Source organism: Triplophysa rosa, linkage group LG11 (genome assembly GCF_024868665.1).
Source record: "Triplophysa rosa linkage group LG11, Trosa_1v2, whole genome shotgun sequence".
In the NCBI taxonomy this organism is placed as follows: domain Eukaryota; kingdom Metazoa; phylum Chordata; class Actinopteri; order Cypriniformes; family Nemacheilidae; genus Triplophysa; species Triplophysa rosa.
Window position 1 is genome coordinate 22,281,789 of NC_079900.1, and position 20,899 is coordinate 22,302,687.

Consider the following 20,899-nt stretch of genomic DNA (forward strand, 5'->3'; position numbering starts at 1 on the left):
GCTACCATGTTCTTCATTGGACTAATTCACAACATTATTTGAGGACGTGGCTATGATGTTTCTGGAAAGTTAGCACAAATCAGATAAGATCTATGAATATAAGTTCTATGAATATAAGACATGTCCGTTAACATGTATAAACATGCCGTTATTGCACCAACTGTATGGCAAATGCGTTTGGGAGACATTGAAATGAATGGGCTTCAGTGCAGTGTTTGGAACTATTGGTCGCACCATGACACGAGTTACTTCCGCATTCCATTCTTCCAACGGACGTCTATGTGAGTGTCGTAACTCTGTTTTTCAACGGCTCTGCTACTGCACTAGAAAAAATACCTTTAAAATATAGACATATGTTAAACATTTCAAACATGACAACTGGCATTTAGTTAATATTACTGAAAAAAAGTGAACCCCTTTTTAAAATCCTTTAGTTAAAATGTTATCTAGTCAAATAGGTTGGCCGTGTTCAAATTGGAATTGTCTACAGCTTAACCTACCATTTATTTATTTGTTTGTTTATTTTTGTTCATTTTATTTGTAAATCTAAATGTTTGACAAAATATTATGTCAAACAATGCATTATGCAATACACAATTTTTCTTAAATTTAATTATGAGCATAACACCCAGATAGCACAGGCACGTCTGTAAGATGTCTGCTAAAGATCTGGAAAACATCTGCGGTGTAAAAACATCTGCTAAACATCTTAGTAAGAGCAGTCTACATCCATTCTAAATAATAAACATCTTAAAGACATCTGCTAGATGTCTATATGACATCTAACACCACACCTGATGAGATGAGCAGATGAGAAAACAATGTTTTGCAGATTTAAATGCAGACGTCAATGGATGTCTGCCAGATGTATGTGTGCTATGACGGATGGAGCATAATACTGTAACATTTGAAGGTCAGATCACACAAGAGCTCAAAAGATATTAATTTTGGTGAATTACGCAGTTAATTAAGTTTGAGTGCATTGAACAAAACACAAGATTGCACATCATATACTGTATAACTTGATGAGTCGAGTGTATATGGTCATCTATATTAACTATTAGTTCAAGTATTCGGGCATGTATACATTTCTAACACAGTGCAAGCAGTATAGAAAAACATCATTCCAAACATAGCCAAGCTCTGCTGCCCAAGGCACATTGTTCCTAAAGAGCTAATGTGACTCGACTGTAAAACTTCGAGGAACAAAATAAGAGAGAGGAAACATTTAAGACAGAACAACGTTTATGTAATTTTAACAATTAAAACTTTATTGGAATGATACATGTTGCAAAATATTATTCTGTGAATTTTTTTAAACATACTCGATGTGTCCTACAGGTATCCGTCAACTTCTCCAGAAGGTAAAATAATTAAGACTGTTAAAGGCAGAGAATATACAGTATTGTTTCCCGAAAAGGTACAACAGACTACACCATCACCATAACCAAGTCGGGAGGAAAGAGACTCCTGTTATTGAAAATACACTTAGAAAATATGCAAAAGTAAATCAATTGTTTTCTTCGTGATTTCTTTAAAAAGCAAATAGAAGAGTGTAGGAAACTGGATGTGTACAAAGGCAAACTGTATCATGGATGGATGCACACAAAAAATATGATTGACAATGCACATGAGACAGATAAATGAGAGACTAATGTGTCCATGTCTGAACTCAGTTTTTTTAAGCAAGGGCGGGGCCTAGAGAACCAGGTGGACACAGAGGGTGTGACCTTATCTGAATACCACCAGAAATATCACATGCTCCGACAAAAAGATGTATAATGAAAGGTGCATCTGAGCATTTATCTTCTGTCATTGACTTAAAATGCTTTTAGAATCACGGCTGCATACCAGATGCCGCTTCCATATCACAAAGCAGCAGTTCTTAAAGATGAGGGAAAAAGCTTAACCTGTACATCATCTAACTCAGTGCATCAGTTGGTAGTCTTGTGTTTTTTCCAGCAGCAAAAGACCATTGCAGACGAACAACCAAAATGTACACAAGCGTTCCTCAAACACTGTTTCGTTTAATTTTTCAGATATTCAGAAGCGAGAGGTGGAGCCATTTCTCTCATTTCTACACCCATCGTTTGACACCTTGTGAAGTCTCCAAAAACCAAGTGAGCAAAGGTCCCTACAACAGCTAGAAGTTGCCAAGAGACGCAGACAAAAAAAAGACTTAAAGCTTTGTGAATTAAAAACATCTGCGTTTTGGTTTTATCCTTTCCTAAACGCACACCCGAATAACCAAAGCCTTCGTTGCATCAATGTTTCGGTTGTATATCTGGCAGGTTTCAGTGACATTTTCGGAGAACATTGTTTTTCTCGTACTGCGAATTAAAATGGCATCTTTAATGAATAGCCAACCAGTGTTCAATAGATAATAAAAGACATACAAAGATTCGCTTGAAATACATACATTGAGCTGGCACCAATCTGTCATTTGAGAACGTCAAATAAAATGAATCTACACTAAGCTATATAACAAAACATCAAAATCATTTAGAGCACAAATGCAAATCACACAATTGCTAATGAACAGATGACTCGTGTAGGATCAAGCTGCAAGCGATAGCCAATGTCTGAAAAGGCAATGTGTGTAATATCTGTGCCACTAGGGGCACCACACAGAAATGCAACAACAGCAAAAAATAAGTTTGAAACTATTTCCTGTCAGGCATTGACCAGGTAGTCCCACCAAAACGTACACCACTGGTTTTGCTAATTGTTACGTAGGCCAACTGGCCAAATCAAAGAGGAACATAAAAACTGCACTTCCGTTCGGCACCACTAGAAACAAGCATAGAAATTACACACTGTACCTTTAACAACTTCTATAATTAAATATTTATTACGCATAAAGAACTAAAATCGCCGCAACAGACTGTTACCGCCCGCTTCTGGGAACTTAAAAAAAAAAGTCAAATTTTGCTTTTAGATTGTCTTGCATCCTACGAAGTTATAGAGCAAGATAGAAGGTATTTTCGTTGTGAAAGTCTGATTCATTCGTTGGATGATATCAACAGGTTGACTGGTCAATATCACTATCACACACATTCAAGTCTACAACAGCACTGATGGATGAGCTTTAAGACAAAAACGGACAGATTCATCAGAAAAGCCTTTTAGCGTGAAGTCTATCGAAAGCTTGCCTAAATTCACCTTCAAAGAGCTTGTAGATAAGCATTATTCACTTGACCCGCAGGGTTAAAAAACAAGACTTTTGGTTTAAATAATGAAAAAATGACAGAAAAAAAGACCAGGAATCCAGTGGCCACCGAAACCGCGTCCTGTATCACTGTTTTCCATTAAAAGCATCATTCTAATAACTCAGCTTTTTCAAACAAGCTCTATTGCAACAAGCCTTTGTGCTTGTCTAATTTACTTCATGGTTCCTTTACATTTTAGTCTTGTGTAGATTTGTTTAAGGATGTCTATCTTCGGAATCGGAAAGATGGACAAGATGTATAAAATGATGTAGAATGAATTTCAAGTATACCTGTACATGCTACAGATTAATAATATGAAGTGATGCTGAAGCATTTTTTATCTTTATGAGAAGGTGACCGCTGAAAATTGGGGACATTTAGTATGCAAAATAAAAAAAGTGTGTGGCAATGATGTGTGGCAAAGGCCCGTGCACCAGAACTATCAGGTCCCGTGAACAATACTACACTGATCATATCTAGAACAAGGAATCATCCGAATCAAATCTTTGTACTAAGCAGTCAACTCTGAACCTAAAGTATAGCGCCAAATTAACATTTGAACATTAAGATGAAAATGGTTGGCGATGTGATGCTTGAAATTCAGTTGGGAAACGGGTGATATCTCTAACAAGTCAGAGCTCTCGAACACTGCACTTGTAGATGGGCAGATGCACAGCAAATAAACAAGATGTGACAGGACGAAGAACTACAGAGCAAGGACACCTCTGCTAATGAAAAAAATAAAAATAAAGGGTAATTTTCTCTGGAGAAGCCAAAATTCAGTACCGGAAAGTAACCTCTATAACTCTGAAAATCAAAACAAGTCACAAATATCCCCATGCCAGCCAATTGCAGAAGTGACTGAATCTCTGCCCAGTGGACCCTGGCTACCAAACAAGAGTGAAAAGATGAAAATGGATAAGTAACAAGTGATGAAGGATCTGAAAAGGCAACACTGCTGGCGCTCTCTCGGGACTATCTGTTCGTCTCCCTCCGTCGCTGTACGAGGGCTCTACACTGCTGTTGTTGTTGTTGTTGTTACCGGATACAGGCTCAGTCCAGTCTCTCATCAGCTCTCCCTGGAAAATATTTTCTTCATTCTTTCTTTGTTGCCCCACATCTAATTCTCTCCATCTCTCTCTGCTCCCCCGCTGCCGCTTCTAGAATTCAGCAAACTCCTTTCCACATTTCTCTGTGAAAGAGACCCGGATTTCTTCTTCTTCATAGTCGTCGAAGTTGCTGGTGTCTCCGGGGCCTTTGCACTTAGGGATGAAGGGGGCCTCCACCTGAATCGCACACAAACACATGCAGATGACATTCTGATCTATGAGGCAAATTTTCGAATCATCTTTTCATAAGCAAAGGATTGGTGTGAAAAAACACGTTCCTGGCGACAAAATGATCTGGCTTTGCCTCTGAAATGACTCTTTGGTAGACGCCACCGCTATAACTGTAAATCTTCACGAAATAGCAATGTTTTAGTCAAAATCCCACCTAACATCCCCAAACCATTGTTTCGGACATCATTTAAGTCAAGTCCTACCTTCTTCTGGTAGATTGCGATCCAGTCGGTGGTGGCAAACCATTTGTGGCCCTTGATGTCATTGACGCCGTTCTTCAGGTTACCGAAGCGCTTCGTCAGGTCTACCTGCAGCAGATTCCTCAGCAGGTCCTTCAGGTCCGAGCTAAAATGAGAGGGGAAGCGAACCTGGAAGAGAGCCGAGACAACGTCAGTACACTGGACCAAAACAATCGCATCGAGCTGACGTTATGTTTCAATGCTCACCTTCCCCGAGACGATCTTTTCGTAGATCTGGATGGGCTGGTCGGCAAAGAAGGGAGGGTAACCGGCAGCCATTTCATAAATGAGCACACCCAGTGCCCACCAGTCTACTGCTTTATTATAACCCTGAGAGAGACACATAGCCGAAGACACAAAGTTACAGCTTGAAGTTAAAAACATGCTTGCTAGGTCAACACATCAGACACTTGATTTTGATTGGATGAACACTGAAGCTGAATGTCCGAAATGAAGATAAAAGCACACCTGGGATTGCCCATCTTACAATAATTGCTCAAGCTGCAACTTGTTAATAAGGTTATTTTTACGTAAAAGGACCATTCATAAACACAGGTGAGACAAACTCAAACTCTTTACGATCTAAAACAGATTAACAGAGGCTCAAGAATTGCATTTAAATTGGTCAATTATTGCATGAGCCTAGCATGAGAGGTCAAACGTCACGGTTATGTCTCTCGTGTGTGGCAGTTAACCGGAAGTCCTATTGATTCGTTTCCATTAGTTTCAAGCTTAAAAAAACTAGAGACTATCCATCTGCATTACAGAGACGGCACATTATTCAAAATAACTTCTTTTGTGTTCAGCTAATTCTCACTTTACTGAGGATGATTTCGGGCGCCAGGTACTCGGGAGTGCCGCACAGTGTCCAGGTCCTGCCCTTTACACGTTTAGCAAATCCAAAATCTGTTACCTGAGGGAACAGCAATGAAAATGCAGATGAAATATAATCGGAGTTATCAAATGTAATGAGAGAATCGGTTTGCAAAGTTGTAAAACGCCCGTGACTCACATAAAGCATGTGCAGGATGAAATATTCAGGTCAATATAATTACTGTAGCTTTTATCACAATATTTTACTGCATTATAAAATAAACTGAAAGATAAACTTTACTGCTCTTGATGTTTGTGATTACCAATTATAACTGTATTCCAAAAGTTAATACTAGGGGTTAGAGAGTTGTATGACTGAAGAAACTGTAATGTTTGCCCTACCAAATAGCACCACTAATACAATCGGTTGAAAATAAAGAATTAATTTGCTCGAGGTATCAGCTACGAATCAGCCTTTAAAAACATATATAGCCGTGGGATCACATTATGATGTAATTCTCTCACACTTTAAACCCCGTATAGCGTAGATGGGTGTTTACCTGTATGTAGCCCTGCTGGTCTATAAGCAGGTTTTCAGGCTTCAGGTCTCGGTAGATAAGATCAAGCGAGTGAAGGTATTCAAAGGTCAGAACTATCTGGGCGGCGTAGAATCGGGCATGAGGCTCACTGCACCAGAAGGTAAGTACAAGATCAGAAAAATACAGGAATAATAATAATAATGCCCATTATGGCTCACTGCTATACAGAAGAAATGTAAATGTGAGTCAAACGACAAAAAACTAAACTAAGTATAATATGCACTGCAATTTGAATTACAAAGGAAATGACTTCAGTTTCCTAACAATTTTGTAAGACATACTTTTCTTGTCAAGTACAGCCCACATAGACAGGAAGGGGGCCTTCTTAATAATGCAAAATGTTCAGTAATATGCACAAAAAGAAAAGATAAAGTCACTATGAGCCTCATGGAGTGATGTGATATACATAAAAGATCCAAAAAAGACTCACCTGAACCGTCCAATTCTACGCAAGTGAGAAAACATCTCGCCCCCAGGAACATACTCCATTACCATATACAGGTTAGTATTATCCTAAAGAGTGAAACCACAAGAATAAAACTGTACAAAATAATCTAACAAAATAATTGTACTTTTCAGCGTTTCATCTTGTATACACTTATAAACACTTTTTATTTGACCGAGACATACCTTAAATGAGTGCTCCAATCGCACCAGGAACGGGAAACTGACCGCCTGAAGGATGCGTTTCTCATTCAGCGTGTGTTCTATCTGTTTAAGCTTCACCACCTGAAAGACACAGAAGAATAAGACCCAACACACGCACGCACGCACACATACAGTACGTATACATATCCAAGTAGCTCTACCTTCTGTTTGTCAAGGATCTTCATGGCAAAATGCTGGCCTGATTCTTTGTGCTTGACTAGCATGACTCGACCGAACGAGCCTGTGCCCAGGGTCTTCAACCTCTCAAACTGGTCCAGAGATGCAGTGTTCTGTAAATGAAAAGAAACAAAAAGGTGCGCAATCTGAACAGAACATAAAAACTGATATTCTCCCTAGTTGAATAAATGTAGTGGAGTTAAATAGAATATAGTTTGCAATCTTTTTTTGATTGAATACAAAATTAGATTTTGTATGCATGTAACACAGTTGATGTCACAAATGTCCATACATTTAAGGACCTGAAATAGTGCAGAAACTTAAATGTCATTTTATTAGGTTTTAAAATCCTGTAACTTTGCATTTCGTTTTTCCAAGCAGTAAACATGTATGTCCTCAATTGATAAGAAAAAAGTCAGTTCACCCTGAGTCCAGAAGGGGGCATACATCAACTAATATCAGCTCAATGGCTGTCAGGAAGTGAGACTGTGTGCTAAGAGTATAAACAGACTCAACTGACCTGTGCTGGGTTCTCCCATTTCTTTAGGAAATCTTCTTTGGCTTTAGCGAGAAACTCCTTGACTGTAAAAGAGAAAATGCAGGAGAAACCATATGAGTCATTCATGTCCACAACAGACCAGTTATACAGCATTGCACTAGCTAATGAAGGACATGAAAAGAATAGACACTGCTTATTATATCTGTTAAACATGTCGACTCAAGTAAGTCACCCAAACAGACAGTTGACCCAAAAATGAAACTTCTTTCATCATTTGCTCACCCTCATGTCAAGATATGTTGACGAATGTTGGAAACCAAACAACATTGGACTGAGACATTTCTCAACGTATTTCCCTTGCTGTTCCACAGAAGAAAGAAACAAGTTTGTAACTTGAAAGACTTGACAGTGAGAATTATTTTTTCATCAAGAAAAAACGGCAAGTTGGAAGTTGCAGGTCTACCTTTATTTATGATAGCACCTCACGCCATTTAGCTGTGCTGTGCAGAACAAACCTGCCTGAGAAAACAAGTATTCACACTTCCTCTCAAGCAAAATGTATTATTCATAGTATTTTTGTCTTGTACGGACTTCTCCATAAAGCAAAAATTGAACAGATGATAAACTCCCAATGCATCTTTTCTTTTTACTTTAACGACATATGCACAACACGGATAAACAACAGAAACAAGCTCTTCTGCTTAGAACATGGAGAACGCACCCAACGTAGTGTTTTGTGCAGACACTTTTAACTTTTTAAACAAACTGACCATGGTTTTACTACAAGTAAAACCAAATAACAAATACCAATAACCAGGGTATCTGTACCCATAGCTATACAAAACGTAAATACTATGCCCAAAAAAAACCGTTTAATATATTTCCATCCATGTGAATGAGACTTTCTTTCAGAGTGAGAAGAGATTCTCTACCGTAAAACCAAATTTGAAACTACATTACCCACAGTATTGGGCCACTTCCCTTTTAATGATGTTTGTTGTGTGTTCAGAGCCTGTGGCGATCCCTCACGCTGTCTGCTCATGGTTAGGGCCGCTCTAATTTCCACTGTTGTTAAAACCACATTGAGCTCATGTTATCCAATACTTCCTGAGCCCACCATGACAGAAGAGCAACACAGACCCAAATCAATATCTACTGACTCTCTCGCTCACTTTATTGCACTCTCATGTACGTACACGCATAGTTCTTATGAAAACACAGTCCTAAATGGAGGTAAGGTAAGGCTCACCTCTCAAAGTGGTCACTTTTGGGCAAACCCCTACAACAAAGAACATATCCTCCTTTTTCATTCAAATGCTGTGTGGGAAAATTAAGATCTTAAGCTCTGGATCATTCCACATCAGCCTTTACTCTGGGGAAATGCACTGAGAAGATACAACTGTTGCCGTTTCCGCACCAAGAGGAGACGTCCAAATAAACTAAGTCGTACCATACTGGTGTATAGGACTCTAGGACACACCCACGTGAAGCATTCCCAAAGTGTAATGCTCATGAAAATCAAAGTATGTGCATTAAACAATCTCCCTCAGCGGTGAAAGAGGCAGACAGCATAAAGTAAAGTTAGTCAAGCTCAAATTTATTGCCATTATCTCCAATGCTAAAGCTCTTGGCAGAACCAGAGACAAAGAGCCTCACCCCACAACTTCCCGTCAATTCCCCTGCTATATATCTCTGAGAGAGTTTCATGAGTGCCTCTCTCACAGCCACCGTGGCTGATGGGATTGCACGAGACCACGGAGTCATACTCACACTAAATCAGAAGAGGAACTATAATGAGAGATAATAGCAAGGGAATGGAAAGTGATCAAAGTTCACCTGAACTTGACAACGATCCAATGGTCCATAAAATGCCACAACAAGAAAGTGCTCAAATCAGAGGTCAGTCCTCGACATCTATGCCACGCGAACAACTCAAAATCAAAAATAGCTCTGCTGCAATTTCATAAGTGGCTCAGGATATGAATGATCCTTGCCTTTGTGCCTAGATTCCCTGCCAAACGGGTGCCATGGCTACCAGAGGGAAATAACTAATTCCCACACAACGTCCACCAAGCACTTACCATCTACCAGGAGCGTGGGACCATCCACTCCTCCTCCTCCACCACCACCACCTCCTCCACCATCACCACCACTTCCCTCCACTGCTCCTCCAGACGAACGAGACTCCCGCTTCCCAGCATGCCTCCTGGAGCTTTTTCGGTCACACATCGGCCTTGCCGAGACTTTTCCGTCTTCCTCAAAGCATCAGGATTACATCCCCCTGTGAGGTCCGTGTTCACTGGAACCTTTCATCCACTTCAACCCAAAGTTCCAGGTGTGCGTTTGCGCTGCTTCTGTCTCCGAATCCAGCCGATGATGGTCTGTTCCAGTTCTTCCCAACGTGCCGTGTGCTAAACTAAAGCCCTCACTTTCTGCAGCTCCACTGTGCAGACATCACCCTAGCAAATCAATTGGCCTCATGCTCCGTTTGTATCAATATTTATTCTGTAGACAGTGCCATTCCACTTGCCCTCAAGTGGAACACACACGCCTAACACACAAGCACATACACTCGATTGATCCAAACAAGGGCCTGGTCACTAAGGGGAGGGGCATATTTATAACACAAGTGTCATGTACAATGAGATGCACAGACAAAAAAACAGATAGTATAGCACCAGTATAGCACTTGCCACGAATTGAACAAAAGAACGGAATCATAGCCTAGAAAGCGTCAGTGTGATGGTGCGAGTTGTGGTGTTTGAGTGTCCCTTTGGTCCCTCAAACTCAGTGATGACATCCTCTGTCCTGTGTCACAATTGAATAGCCAGATCAATCAGTGTGGCCCTCGGCCGTTGTCGCTCACTCTGACGCAAGCCAAAGAGGGTCGGCCAGGGGCGCATCGACTGCATGCTCGCTTAAGAGCCCGTCGGTCTGCAAAAACACACACACACACATCCGCGAGCAGCAGTCATTTGCAGAACATGGCGCCTCAGGCCTGGCATTTCAGTCTCATTGAGAGAATAAACATCGTGGCACAGCAAGAGTGAGGCAGAGCCACAGGAAGGGTTAGAGACTGGTGGATTAAAAGACTGAGCTTGATCCAGCCTCCCCGGCCAGGTGGGGACTCAAGAGACAGTGACACCTTTGGTAAGTCTCTCCCTCCTCCCTGACCTCATTTCTCAAGCATATTGCCGCTACTCTAGTCCAGGTATAATCTCTTCTCAGCTCTCGGATACTTGGCCACGCTACCTTGGGCTGACTTTGTGGACACCGAGTTTCTTCAAATTGGAGCTATTAAGAATAAACATCCAAGTGCCCTGGTAGGATTTTACAAGCAGAGCCATTTACAACATCAAGAAAAAGAGAGTTGAACAAAAAATTACTTTAGGGGGCGCTTCGGAAACCCCATCTTTCTTTACAGCACATCACATCAGAAATCAAATGATTATAGAGCAGTTGTCAGACTTTTAAAATGGTAAACAATGTATGAACTAGTGATACAGCTAACATAGCTAACCATAATTCAGACAGGGACAGAACAACACCAGGACCCCTAAAAAAGCGGGAAGCACTGAGAGGTCTCCCAGGAGACGGACAACCAGCTTCCCTAGAACTCTTAAATGACGCAGCCAACACCAGGCAACAGCACAAACATCAGATGAATAAAAACGGCTTTGTACCCAGGATGTGTGTGTGTGTGCTGGCAGTATCATATTAATTCACCAAGAGGTGAAAATTTTAAGCCAATCTTCATACCATCTATGACAGTTTTCAACAACATTTATGTAAACAGAGAACCCATGACTATTTGCATTTACAGAGATTAATAGCGCAAAGTGACGGATATATTATGTTAAATGTTGCAAACTGTGACTTTTTTTAATGAGTTATTTAGCAAGTACTTAAAAAAGTTTCGCTCAAAAGGCTTATCATTTATAATGAAAATGATTTCATGGGAAATGTTGGTTTTCAACCATGTAAGGCAAGTATATAAAGTAGAGATCAGGGGTCTCATTTATAAAACTGTGCGTAGGATCCTTACTAAAAGTGTACGTGCCCCCGAAAGCCCAAAATTCAGCCCAAAAAAAATTCAGACTTATAAACTTGTGCGTACGCACACCTGTAAGCAATATTCGCTTTATAAATCACAGGTGACCTGCAAGTGTGTGTACGTGAATCAGCCTCATATCCCGCCATGTACACGCCCATTGTTACCCATAAATAGTCAATGCAAAGCACCTCATGAATGCTGATTCGTATATTAATAAGCCGCTTGTCAAGCCTAACGTCACGCACCGTAATGAACATATACCGTTTCCGGGTCCAACCGCTATCAGATGCCATAGGAAAATAACACAAAAATTATGTTAAACTGCCGAAAACCCCCGATCCCATCCTTTATCTCCGTAACGAAATCACAAATGGCCACACATAAGATTCACTGCGATTTACAAATTAATAATTGTTATAATTATTAATAATAATTATATTAAAGCAGAAGGTCTCTGTAGCATTTATAGGTTTACAGCATTTAGACTGATCATTAACACCCCATTAAAAGCACATCATTAATTAGTGACGTCCTTCACCTGAGATAAAATTTGAAGACATAATTGTCAAAGACGAATGTTTCTTCATTCCTGTTTTGTTATGAACACTATTATAGTAAGGACTGATAACAAGGACATAAAGAGAAACGATTGTGCGAGAGCTTAATGGCTGTATTTCCAGACTTTGACATTTGATGATTATGCTCAGTATTTAAGGAAAATATACGAGTTATATTGTTATTTATTTGTAATGTGTTCTGCAGTTATTGTATTTGATGCTCTCCTATTCCATGCAGTCGAGCCATCTCCACCTCATGCGCTCATAGTGTGATGGTGAGACAGCGCTGATGAAATATTTAGATTGAATTTTTATTTAAGATTTGAGTTGGATTTTACAAGAAGGTGCAAACAAGCAAACAATTATCACTCAATACAAGCGCAAATAACTGATCATGTAGATATTTAACGGATATGAGGTGAAATTAAATGTGTATGAGGCATTAATGCTTATAATCGTTTTTATCACACTTACTTTCTACAATCTAACTTGAGTTCAAACTCACCATTTTGTCGCCCCTTGTCTCCAGAATGTGCGTACGCACGGGTCAGAGTGCTTACAGGTGCACACATTCTCCCGTCAAGTTTGCTTTTAATAGATCACAACCCCTGCGTGGAAAGTGGTGCGCGCACTTTTCCAGCCCCGTTTTGTGCGTACGCAATGTTTCTAAATGAGACCCCAGGGCTGTACGTAGGGCTGCAACTAATGATTATTTTGATAATCGATTAGTTGATCGATTATATTTTCGATTAAGCGGATACAAAGTTTAATTCGATCTTTTGCTTATAATAACCAAATCAGAGATGGGAAAAGTATACACAACTGAACTCATTAGCCTCCTCCCAAAATGTTGTGGATGGCTCCCTAACTAACCCACCAAGGCTGATGAGTTGATTCAGGTGTGTCATATTAGAAGCAGCCGACAATAGTCTCTCAAATGTGGGAGGGAGGGGACAGTTGGCCAAGGAAATCTTTTTTTTGTGGCATGAAAAGTGAGACATTTGTCATTCAAATGTGAAGTACAGTAAAAAGTAATACTTAAAGGTCAAGTTCACCCAATTTTTTTAATTCTGTCATCATCTCATTCACTCCCATAGTAGGAAAAAAACAATGAGTCAAAGCGCCCCAGAACTGTTTGCTGTCCTACACTCTTCAAAATGTATTTTTTTCTTCAATAGAACAAACAAATTATAAAGTAAAATTTTCCTACTATGGGAGTGAATGGGGGCCAGCTCTGTTTGGTTATAAGCATTCTTCCAAATATCTTTCTCTGTGTTTATCAGAACAAAGAAATGAATACAGATTTGGAACAACTCAAAGGTAAGTAAATGATGACAGAATTTTAATTTTGGGGTGAACTTGCCCTTTAAGTATAGTACAGACACTCAAAAAGTGTACTTAAGTACAGTACTCAAGTAAATGTACTTCGTTACTTCCCACCTCTGATATAAATAAACCCCCAAACCAGGGTATTTAGCCTATTATGTACTTTGCAAAGTGCAAACGTCGCAAATTGGGTTTTACTAATATAATCTATAATTTTGTCATTTAAAACACCTCTCCCACTTAAACGTTAAAACTGCGCGGTTTGAAGAGATGCATGCAAAACAGGTCTGACTTAAAAACTGCCTACCTTGTGCCGCACGGAGAGACGCATACACGGAGAGACATGTCTGACTTTAAAACTGCGCACCTCGCGCTGCACGGAGAGACACGTCTAAAACAGTAATTTTGAAAGGGAAGAAGACGCGCTTTATTTATAACTGCGTAGCTTGCAAGTGACGTCACAGACCAACTAATCGATAATGAAATTCATTGACAACTATTTTCATTATCGACGCATCTAAATAGTAGAATTATGCTTTCGTGATTCCTTCCATGTTTTCCCACATCGTGCAGAGCGTAGGGCTCTAGATCAATGGGCTCAATGCAGCCAGAAATCAAGTTTTAATTGAAAAAAACGAAAATAAATAGTGGAGCGCCATCAGTTAACCTCACACACGAACAAGCACAACGACAAACGCACTTCACACAAACAGCGGCTCTGTCGAATGCACCTGTATCGCACGCATGCGACACTATTACATTTATTCTTAGCACAGACCGATTTTGTTTGTAGCATGTGACATATATGTCACACTGTACAGCCCTGAGAGATGCACTGATATATCAGGCAATAATCGGTTTCAGCTAACGGCCAGTTGGTTTTCAAACAGGCGATGATCAGGGCTGCTGTATCCTGTCAAAGAGGACAGGAAAATCCTAAGAATTTGTGCTCTCTATTTAGAAAATGTTAAGTAACATCACCAGTTTGACGTTCAATATTAATAGTTATTATATGAAATAACATTCAGAAAGTGAAGAAATATAAATGTATCTTCAGATTTGGCATCGGTATAGGCAGATATCACTCTGAATAATCGGCTATCGATATCGGTGGGAAAATTTAGTATTGGTGCATCACTAGCAAAGTAACCTGCAATTTAATGTTTCAGATGTTGATGGAGGCAAAAGTTAGAGCGTTATTTTAAAAAATATACATGGTACAAAATGTACACAATATTTACAAAAACAAGTTTTTGATTACTACTCATTGACTAGCCAGTCAGGCGATTCTAAAACTGACATGGGGGTAACACTTCTGTTAAAGGGATAGTTCACCTGAAAATCAGCATTTTGTCATCATTTACTCCCCCTCAAACCTGTATGAACCAAACAGTTCTGTGGCATATTTGATTACCAAAAATGATTATGGTTGTCAAGGGTGCACCAGCATTGTTAAGTTTCCCCACATTTTTCGAAATATCTTCTTTTGTGTTAACAAAACATCAACATGTATACAGGTTTGGATTGATCATTACCGAGCATATACAACATATAGCAAATGCCAATAATCTTAAAGCCAATATCCAATGCTCAATATACCATTTCATGATTATCCATAATCGAAGGTGAAATATTAAAAAGGTTTTAAAACAAGGTTGTGTGCACACATCAACGTTAGGTCAACTTCAAAGCACTGCCAACACTTTGCTATAGATCAAAGGGGGAGGTACGACCTTCAGACATGCATGTTTCCTCTACTGCTTTGCCAAGCTCCGCCTTCCACAGTTATATCCAAACACTCAATGTGCCAGCAGACACACATCATGCCTCAGGTCAGTCACTCACTCCAGCAAGAGTCCTCCGACTCATCCTGGGACTGGTAGTAGCTGCCCTCCCCACCGCTCGAGTCTCCGAGACAGGGACCAGCCCGCTGGAACAGCCTTTCTGCCAACCTCTGCAGCACTGACATGGTCTACGCAGACAGACTGTAACTGCACAGCGGCATCCAACTTGGTATCACTGTGCTTACAAAACAGAAGTTAAGCTTGACTTCTGTTTTGACCCCTCTCCCGGGATTCGGGACTAGGGGCAGGGCTGGACCTTCTCAGTTTCCTTGCCTTCCTGAGCTGGGTTCACACACCCCATTTCCTCCCGTGGGTTTCCTTGAGTTGTCAGGGATCTCCGTTTCCACCACAGACCACCTTAACTTTAACCCTTACTGTCGTCTCTTGAGTTAAACCACAGCGGTGGCTGCCATGTCGTCCTCTTGTCTGTACAGACGGCTTATAAAAAACTAAAATCACCCACACCAACCCATGGCCCTTGACGGCAGCATGCACCTGTCTCTGGGGATCAGGGCGGTCCACCAGCGATGGAGCAGATAGGGAGGTGAAGCGTGTCATCATGAACAAAGTCCCCCAAACCCACCAGAGGAGGGAGCAATGAAACCCACAGCCAAGAAAAAAAAACAGCTCTCCATCTTTGCGACTGAATGTATCAGGCATATTCAAATGGCATGCAGTCGTATGCAAATAGAAATCCACTCTTCACACATAGATTCTAGCAGCAGCATGCCACTGAGATTCATTTCACACGTATCTGTTTTACTGACACCAGCTACGCCTGACACAGGCCGGGCTTGAAAGAGGCCTGGTTCGTGACTTTGGATGAAGCTGTGCACAAAAAGTCTGGCAGATGTACTGGATAGATGACCAGTAAGTTTATCTACATGGTTATAGCCATAAAAACACATATTCCATTTCCTCTCTTCCATTTAATCCTTCAGTGCATTACACTGAATAGCCAGGTGGTACAATCACTGTAATGCACAAACATGGGTGGCTATGAGAGGCAAAGAAAACTTTCAAAGGTGGAAAGAAGTTGAAGATATCTTTGCCTGAAGATGCACACGGGAGGCCACATACAAAGTGGTTTTGTTCATAACAGTTGCCATCACATGATGTTCAAGAGACCGTTTAGCGTCAACACTCCAGGCTGGATCACACAGGCTGCATCATATGATCCCGCCTCCATGACTTTACCAACTCTGCTCCCAAGTGTTCTCTAAAGACTTATGGCAGGAGTGTGTTTATGTTTCTGGTCCTCTTGACTCACATCCCCATCATAAATACGACTAGTCCCCAGCTTGCGGGTTTGACCCTCGGGGTCAGAGATTCCTTTCTCATGAAACCCACTGCGACTGCTGAATTAGGGCCCCTTTTTCTCATCCGTTCCTGAAACATGCTTCCATTATGAGAAGCACTCACCACCACACTATAAAGTTATAATGGATAAGGACATCAGGCTATGCACTGTGAGATAAAGGCGATTTATTGAGGGATGGAATAAGCTGGTATCTATGAAGAGAAAAGAACCTATAAGATGTCAGTGACCCTATCATAGATTAAACGAAAAGTTCATCTCAAAATTAAAATTGTGTTATTTTTGACTCACCCACATGACGTTCAACATGTTTTAATAAAGATATTTAGGTGACATCCGAGAGATTTCCTCCTCATAGACATCATGGTTATAGTTGTTGTCAAGGTCCAGAAAAGTACTAAAGACATCGTTAAATTGGTCCATCCACTCATAGTGGCTCGACTGAATTTTTTTGAAGCGACGAGAATGCTTTATGTGCGAAAAACAAACCAAAATAGTGTTGTCACGATACCAAACTTTGGTACCAGTCGGTACTAAATGTTACGATACTAGCATTTCCCGCTATCATTTTGAGTACCGTAACATTTAGTACCGACTGGTACCGAAGTTTGGCATAGGGACAACACTAAACCAAAATAATGAGTTTAATTGATATATTCTCCTCTGTCTTGACAGTATATAGTGCGCGTGAGCACTTTGACACATACGCATTCGGTTTGTGCGGTTGGGCAAAAAAGTGTAAGTCTTCCTCAATATCGAAATCATCCAACATTTTGCGAAGATCAGCTTATATACAGCGTGTGTCTGCTTGTAAACATAGAGTTGCGCTTCCGGGATAGTCAGAACGCCGGTGTCTGCCCCCACCGAACATACATGCGTCTAAGTGCTCTCGTGAACGCGCACCATAGACTGATTAAAGTCGCTATTTTGGTTAGTTTTCGCACAAAGTACTCTCGTCGCTTCAAAAAAATTAAATTGAGCCACTAGGAGCGGATGGACTAATTTAACGATGTCTTTAGTACTTTTATGGACCTTGGCAACTATACACATAATGTCTATGAGGAGGCCTGGAAATCTCTCGGATGGTACCTAAAATATCTTTATTTGTGTTCCGAAGACACCGGGAGGTCTTAAAACATGTTGAATGTCATGTGGGTGAGTAAAAAATAACACGATTTTGATTTTGAGATGAACTTTTCCTTTAATGATGGTTCACCGTTTCAATTGCTCAATGAACCACTGAGACAAACAAATGCCATGTTGTAAGATATAGCTCTCACAGTTCCTGTTGTTTTCTGCGAGACCAATAAACGTTAGACACAACAATTTTGAAGGTTAAGGTAAACATTAAGCAAAACTTCTTAGCATGCTACGTGTTGTCATAACAAGCATCGAAAAATTTGTCCATCCGCAATGAATGCAAAACTGCTGTGTGACACGACACCACAGTCACAGCTAATAATATGAAGTTGGATTTTGGACCAATGACATTTTACTGTGGGAATGGCTGCAAAAGCACAACACTGCTGAAATAGAAACCAAACAATTGACTAATGTTCTGTCGTGCTGCATGCTTGTCTTGATGTTAGCATAAAACCAAACAGCTTTCAGCAGAGATATAACCCAGACATGGCTTTTTTTGTACAGTGTATGGGGACATCAGACTTTAAAGTCCCAGTGAAATTAAAAATTACAATGCCTATTTTTTCATAAAATACTGCAGCGTTTATTGTAAATAGTTTATCAATGTGTCATTCTCTTTTAAAAATTGGTGTGCACTCATAATCTTTAGTTCATGCAAAATGTGGAGTGAAAATGCACTTCCTCCATGTAACTTTAAAGCTGCAATCCATTACTTTTTGGGGGAAAAAAATAAACAAAAATTTTCTAAACTATCTCCCAACTGCATCTTGATTCACAACAGCACGTTTATAATAATTATTTACAATCTGAGCCGTGGGGTGCGTTTTCATATGAAAATGACATTTTGACGTAAAGATGAGAATGTAAAGTAACATGCTATTTTATGTTTCAAACAGAGATGGCGATATGGAGGCAAAAGTTATGGATTGCAGGTTTAACATGAAAATCTCTTTTTATATGCATTTTGAACACAAAAAGAAATTGCAGAATGAAGCTGTTCTCCATGCAAGGAAAGCAGGCAATCTCCATAAAGCACCAACAAAAGTATCAACTGTATTGCACATTTCTGAAAACATAGCCTGGTATGAAAAACTTGAAAAGTCTTTTGTGGCAAAGTAATCTTGCAACAGAAGTCTCATGTGCATCTCCACATATTGAATACTTGATTTACCCTGATCAGTCAGATGACACACAAGAACCAATCATACTTGGCCACGATTAAAATTTGAGTTGTTTTCGGAAAGCAAATCACTTTTTTCTTTCAAAAATAATAATTTTTCATATTTCTGGCATGTTGAAAAGAAGTGGAATACAGTACAAGAATTGTATGAATTACTTTTACGGAATTAAAATAATCCAGTTCAGTGTATGAAAAACATAAACTAAACAAATACAACCTTCTACAAGAAAATCATTTGCCATGGGAATTGCCATATTGGCGAGGCGTGTGGGTGAACTATTCCTTTAAGAGAAGTTTAAGGCCTATACTTTATCTGGTTTTAACATGGAAACTGTTACAAAAAAAACAAACAGATTTGCCAAGCACCACCACCAAGAAATAACTCCTAAAATGGCCTTGACTTGTCCAACATCAAATCTTTTAGACTATTTGAAGTGTTTATTTGGCAGAATCCTTGAAAACACTTCCAGAATCATCCACAAGGAATGCCTTTATATATATATATATACATACATTTTAACATTTGGTCAACTGTATCCAATGTAGTAAACTAGGTGACTTCTGGAGGACTGTAATAACTATGTACATAAAAATGCTATAGACCCAAAAGGAGGCAGTCCAAGTTAGATTAATGAAATGATCATGACTTATTTTTTACAAGACATGTAACGTTACCTCCTGCACAGAGAAAAAGACTGTGTTTTAACATTTGTGTCATTTTCCAGATTCACCCCCAGTGTCACAATCAAGGACAACCACGGTTTGACGTTTACATTCAACTGCAATATCTAACAACAATCAGTAAAACTGATAGCGTAAGGCCTTAACGAGAAAACCATTTGAGAGCCCTCATACATACCAAAACTAATATCATGTCAGTCATACATTCAATGAGATCGTGTCTCAAAACCTTGCTTACCTAGACAGCGTATTGACACCGAATGTTTGCATACCAACCCCAAAAACGCTGTCTAGATAGGCAGCTCACTAAGTTTTGAAACACAGCCTCGGTGCGTCTGACTCAGTTAAACACGAAAAACACTTACCACTCTCCATCTCATTGCCCTTGTTCTTGGCGGTGGGCGCGTTGCCCATGATTGCAGGCCAGGTATAACAGATCCTTTAAATCGACTTAACTGTATGTCAACTGTCTTCAGACCTCGTCCCCTTACCGATCATACGATTTCTGAGGCTGCTGTACTAACTATCTCTACTCATAACTCGCTAGATAGCCGTATGCTGTCAGATCGCCGATCTAAATTCTGGATGTTGATTGTAGCTGGTTAGTTGGTTAGCTAGCTAGCGAGCGAGCAAGCGCTAGCTAGCTAACAGTGGTAGTCTGATTTCTATGCTTGTGGTACTTTAATGTCTCTCAGCACTGCTGGGTCGGGTCCAAACCGTTGAAACAGCACCAAGAACCCGTATCCTTCTTCTCTTCCTCGCTTTGCTAACCCTCTGCGAGGCCCTCGGCTTTCCTCTTGAGCGACACAAGCCCTTATTTTTACCGTCCGTGCGCGATTCTTGTCGCAGGACGGATGCGTTTCCGTACCTTATCGGCACCGTGATCGTGTACTTGTTTACGTTGACGAAGCGAATCGATCTTGTGCACTATGTAGTTCGCATAATTCGACAGTCAGACCCCTCCATTAATCCTCTAACCACAGCTAGAGGGAACTCCTGCTTCAACAGTCTCCGCCCCCGTGCGATTTTTATTGGTCGCTAAGTTCGCGACGCTCTATCAGTGATGGACGCCGATTGGACGAGCGGTCAGTCATCCAGCGCACGGCTAGCGGCGATTGGATAAGCGATATCTGTCACTGAAACTTTATCCCACCCTCGGAATCTGACAAATAACGTCATGTATTTTCAATTCATTAACACAAGTTTCTGTGTTCTCTTCGTGTCCGTGTGAGCGGCTACGATTTTTTGGTTTCGCAGTACAGAATCGGTTTA

The 20,899-nt window shown here is 40.4% G+C and overlaps 1 protein-coding gene across 1 annotated transcript; it reads right to left on the reverse strand.

Moving 5' to 3' along the window:
• Positions 1-1,244: 1,244 nt before the first annotated feature.
• prkacaa (protein kinase, cAMP-dependent, catalytic, alpha, genome duplicate a) lies at positions 1,245-20,625 on the reverse strand. The gene is made up of 10 exons (XM_057345082.1): positions 19,993-20,625; positions 7,546-7,607; positions 7,010-7,138; positions 6,831-6,929; positions 6,631-6,713; positions 6,162-6,288; positions 5,606-5,701; positions 4,996-5,118; positions 4,753-4,917; positions 1,245-4,495 (listed from the first exon to the last, which is right to left on the reverse strand). The coding sequence occupies exons 1-10, from the start codon at positions 20,039-20,041 to the stop codon at positions 4,370-4,372; spliced, it is 1,059 nt and encodes a 352-aa protein (XP_057201065.1). The 5' UTR covers positions 20,042-20,625; the 3' UTR covers positions 1,245-4,369.
• Between the last annotated feature and the right edge of the window lie 274 nt (positions 20,626-20,899).

What these genes read in the sequence shown, in the direction of transcription:
- prkacaa (XM_057345082.1), bottom strand. Translation starts at nt 20,041, where the DNA reads ATGGGCAACGCGCCCACCGCCAAGAACAAGGGCAATGAGATGGAGAGT. An exon ending in AATGGGAGAACCCAGCACAG is followed by an intron (nt 7,139 to 7,545) that starts GTCAGTTGAGTC and finishes TTTCATTTACAG; the next exon opens with AACACTGCATCTCTGGACCA. An exon ending in ACCAGCAGGGCTACATACAG is followed by an intron (nt 5,702 to 6,161) that starts GTAAACACCCAT and finishes CTGTTCCCTCAG; the next exon opens with GTAACAGATTTTGGATTTGC.